The sequence below is a fragment of the Mucor mucedo genome, assembly GCF_025094135.1.
Source record: "Mucor mucedo strain NRRL 3635 chromosome Unknown EV154scaffold_44, whole genome shotgun sequence".
Lineage (NCBI taxonomy): Eukaryota > Fungi > Mucoromycota > Mucoromycetes > Mucorales > Mucoraceae > Mucor > Mucor mucedo.
In genome coordinates, this window is record NW_026252328.1 from 282,389 (window position 1) to 286,557 (window position 4,169).

A 4,169-nucleotide genomic window follows, 5' to 3' on the forward strand; every position below is an offset into this window, starting at 1 on the left:
GACGATATTTTTGGGACCACACACACAAAAAAAAAAAAAAACCTAACGTATTACAAATTGCAAACATTCAGTCTTTATCTTTTTAAATGTTTGTGCTTCCCTGTGTAATTATTAAATGCATTCGATCAGTATTAATCTAAACCTGCAGTCAGAGTGACACAAAACTATGCTGCTTTAATATGCCTGTATTAACCCGGGAATACACATGCATTACATATTAGCTAATCCTTGTTCTACATAGACTAATATGTGGTGTACTTACCGGGTTTATTATAGACATAAAGTCTTAATTTGGTTATAAATTGATCCAAATTAGAAATACTCGATGAAAAAAGAAATGGATACCCGTCATGGACCTTCTATGTCGAATAAAAATGTATAAAAGACAGCACATTAAGAGTAATTTTTCGTTTTTCATTATCAAACAATCATCTTAATTCTAACAATGAAATTCACTCTCGTTTCTTCTTGTGTGGCACTTGTTGTCATGGCTCTCTCAGTCGAAGCTGCTCCAGCAACTCAAAAAACTCTTACCATTCCTTTAGAATTCAACGATAGCTACAAGCCTAATACCAAGGCTGCCATTGCTAAAGCCAAGGCCAAGTACATCAAGAAGATTATCAATCCTCTTAAGGGTGTTCCCGCTGCTATTGTTCCTGAAGCCACCGGAAGCGTTCCTGTCATTGATTATGAAAGCGATCTCGAATACTATGGTACTGTTCAAATCGGTACTCCTGCTCAAAACTTCAAGATCAACTTCGATACTGGTTCTTCTGATTTATGGGTTGGTAAGTGGTACAGCTTTTTTTTTTTTAATGAGTCCTTCTTTTAATTGTCTTTCAAATTGATAGCATCTACGTTGTGTTCCACCTGTACCACCCACACTCGTTATGACTCCACCAAGTCCAGCACCTACGTTGCTGATGGTCGTGCTTGGTCAATTGCTTACGGTGATGGATCCACTGCCAGCGGTATTTTGGCCAAAGATACTGTTACTCTTGGAGGTCTTGCTATTAAGAACCAAACTATTGAATTAGCAAAGAAAGAGTCTAGCAGTTTTGCTTCTGATCCTATCGATGGTCTTCTTGGTCTTGGTTTCAACACCATCACCACAGTTGCCGGTGTCAAGACCCCCGTTGATAACTTAATTAGTCAAGGGTTGATTACCAATCCTATTTATGGTGTCTGGCTCGGTAAGGCTATCAATGGTGGTGGCGGTGAATATCTCTTTGGTGGCATCAATACCTCCAAGTATACCGGTTCTTTAACCACTATTCCTGTCGATAACTCTGATGGCTTCTGGGGCATCACCGTTGCCGCCACCAAGATTGGAACCACCTCTATTGGATCTTTCAGTGGTATTCTCGATACCGGAACCACTCTTTTGCTTTTCACTGATGCTATTGCCAAAAAGGTCGCTGCAGTTTATGGTGCTAAGGATGTTGGAGACGGAACCTACACCATCAATTGTGATACCACCGCCTTCAAGCCTCTTGTCTTCACCATTGGATCTGCTACATTCAATGTTCCTGTCAACTCTCTCATCTACGAAAAGTATGGCTCTACCTGTTACGCCTCTTTTGGTTATGCCGGTCTTCCATTTGCTATTCTCGGTGATACTTTCTTGAAGAACAATTACGTCGTTTTCAACCAAAAGGTCCCCAGTGTTCAAATCGCTGCTGCTGTTGGTCAATAATTTTTTTTTTTTACCCACTTTTAAAAGAAATTTAATTTTGTACAATAATAAAATAAAATCACACAGTGATTATCAAATTAAAACTTATTACACTCCCTTTTGTTTACAAAATCGTAAAATTTATTTATTAGATTCTGTATTGGAGTAGATTTGTCTAATTTTATAAAATAACCTTCTTAGGGCCCTCGCAAGCACATCAAACTATTTTTTAAAGTTCCCGATTAAGGACATTAATTTTTTTTTTGTGAAAGGTTCCAAATAGAATCTTTTAAAATTTTAATAATATATATGGACGATTAATAACAGCATTGAATATTTTCAGTGCTAAAAAATCCGAATTGTCCAAACGAAGAATTAAAATCTGCAGGCCCCAAAAACCTTCTATCAGATTATTTAATGTCCAAATCCGATTACTGAAATCACAAATGTTGTTTATTTTTCAATAAGAGCCTTTCATTTTTATCGATTTACTTTTTTTCTAACATCTCCATTTTATTTTACAGATATGAGTTTCCAAAATTATTCAAGTGCTGATTTCATCAATGGCCAACGCCCAAACCCTCCTGTGGTAAGAGGCCGACCCAGAGTAAACCCTCCGTCTGCTGCACAGATTCCCACTGACGTACCTGTTCCATCCTCTCTACTGGAATGAAGAGTCGTCATATTTTCTACGAGGTGTTGTCCCGTAGAATTAAGAATTTCCAAACTATCTTCTTCGAGAGATTCAGATTCATCGTTGATTCGAACTATTAGGAGCTGCAACTGAGACACGATAAACGCAATTTGTTGTGGGGTCATCATTCTTAAACTGTAATTTTTATCTTTTTAAAATATAATAAAAAAATCGGTTAAACTGAAATTTTGTCTTTAAAAAATAAAGGAACAGATATTTTAGTAATCTGCAAAAACTTTGTTATTAATCATTCAAATTGGGTCATTTAAAAAGCAACGTCATGGATTTCAGAAAAAGATTTCTTTTGGAAGTCTGAAGTAACCTTTCAAAAAAAAAAAAAAAAAAATTAATGTCCTTAATCGGGAACTTTAAAAAATAGTTTGATGTGCTTGCGAGGGCCCTTATTCACACTTTATTTTTTTTTATCCTCTTTTAACATTTAATAAGTTGTGGTCAGCCTCCCTGCTTGGAAAATCGCCTTATTTAGAGTTGTGATACCTTCTGGGGGGATACAAAACATATTTGGGCATTGTATACCTTCCATCTATGTCGAGCAATTTTTATAAAAAAACAAAAAATTGAAATAAAACAATCAATTCTTATATAAATCAACTGAAATTGAAACCACAATATGTTAACATCATGATACGCAACGGTACTTAATATGAGCTTAATTTCAAGGGGTCAAATTTTACTCGACATATATGGTTATCTGTATACCTTCTATATACAGCGAGTAGATTTCGATATTTCGCTATGTATCTCAGAGTTTTTACTCAAATAATTTGAAACTTTAACCTCATATTGTTGATGTTGTAAGAAGGATATATACAAAGTTTCAGCTCAATACAACGATCAAAAATGTACTCGTTAACTCGACATATATGGAAATTTGTGTATCGAATAATTTTCACATTGATAAAAAATATTAGACACGTTATAAATCACTGGTATCCGGACTTCTTCTTTTTTTTTTTTTTTTTTTGGTTTTTTTGACATCTGTTGAGGAGGTTATAAAAATACGTCCCGAGCAGTAAGTTGTAAAAGCGAAAAATAAGGAAAAAATGTACTGTAAATTATTTGCACATTATAAAAATGTTGGTGTGACAATATTTTTTGTGCCGGTTGTTTGATTGAATGTTTCAGTTTATTGCTGTATTTACAGCTGAAGTGACTATTATGAAAAAAAAAAGGAAAGAAACGTATCATAAAAAATATACTGTATTTCCAGCTATTTGAACTATTTTTGTTCCGGAAACTCTAATTTGAGCAATATTTTCGACTAAAGTGAGAACTACTTATACCAATATTAAGCAATCAGATATGTGTTCTGTGTTCGCGGTTTTACATTTTTAAAAACATAAAATCTGATCGCATTATGTATATATATATATTAAAATGTGTAACTGCATTTGGCGCACTGCTGCATTATTTTTAAAATAAACATAAGATTTTATGAAAGCGCCATACATTTGGAAAAGTGCGCCTGTTAAGGCGAATCCACTTTACAAATTATAAAAAGACAAACTCAATAGAGCAGCAGATAATGATTGTCTTCCATGATCACTAACAGAATAAGCTTTTATAAATATAGCAGACAAAAACAACCATCAGAAAATGCTTCATTTTAAGAACTCAATCAAATACCTCGGGTGGCAAACAAAAAAAAAAGAAAAAAAAAAGAAGACAAACATTGGTTTATAGAATAAAATCAATGCTATGCCCAACGCGCAATTCAAATACTCTTCATTTATTTCCAGTTAATAACAGAATAACTTCAAAACACCAGTTGTTGAATGA

At 34.3% G+C, this 4,169-nt stretch overlaps 1 protein-coding gene across 1 annotated transcript; it reads left to right on the plus strand.

Moving 5' to 3' along the window:
- The first annotated feature begins 346 nt into the window (after positions 1–346).
- Positions 347–1,779, plus strand: EV154DRAFT_443309 (rhizopuspepsin precursor-like protein). Its single transcript, XM_051597017.1, has 2 exons — positions 347–788; positions 852–1,779. The coding sequence occupies exons 1-2, from the start codon at positions 446–448 to the stop codon at positions 1,694–1,696; spliced, it is 1,188 nt and encodes a 395-aa protein (XP_051457760.1). The 5' UTR covers positions 347–445; the 3' UTR covers positions 1,697–1,779.
- The last annotated feature ends 2,390 nt before the right edge of the window (positions 1,780–4,169 follow it).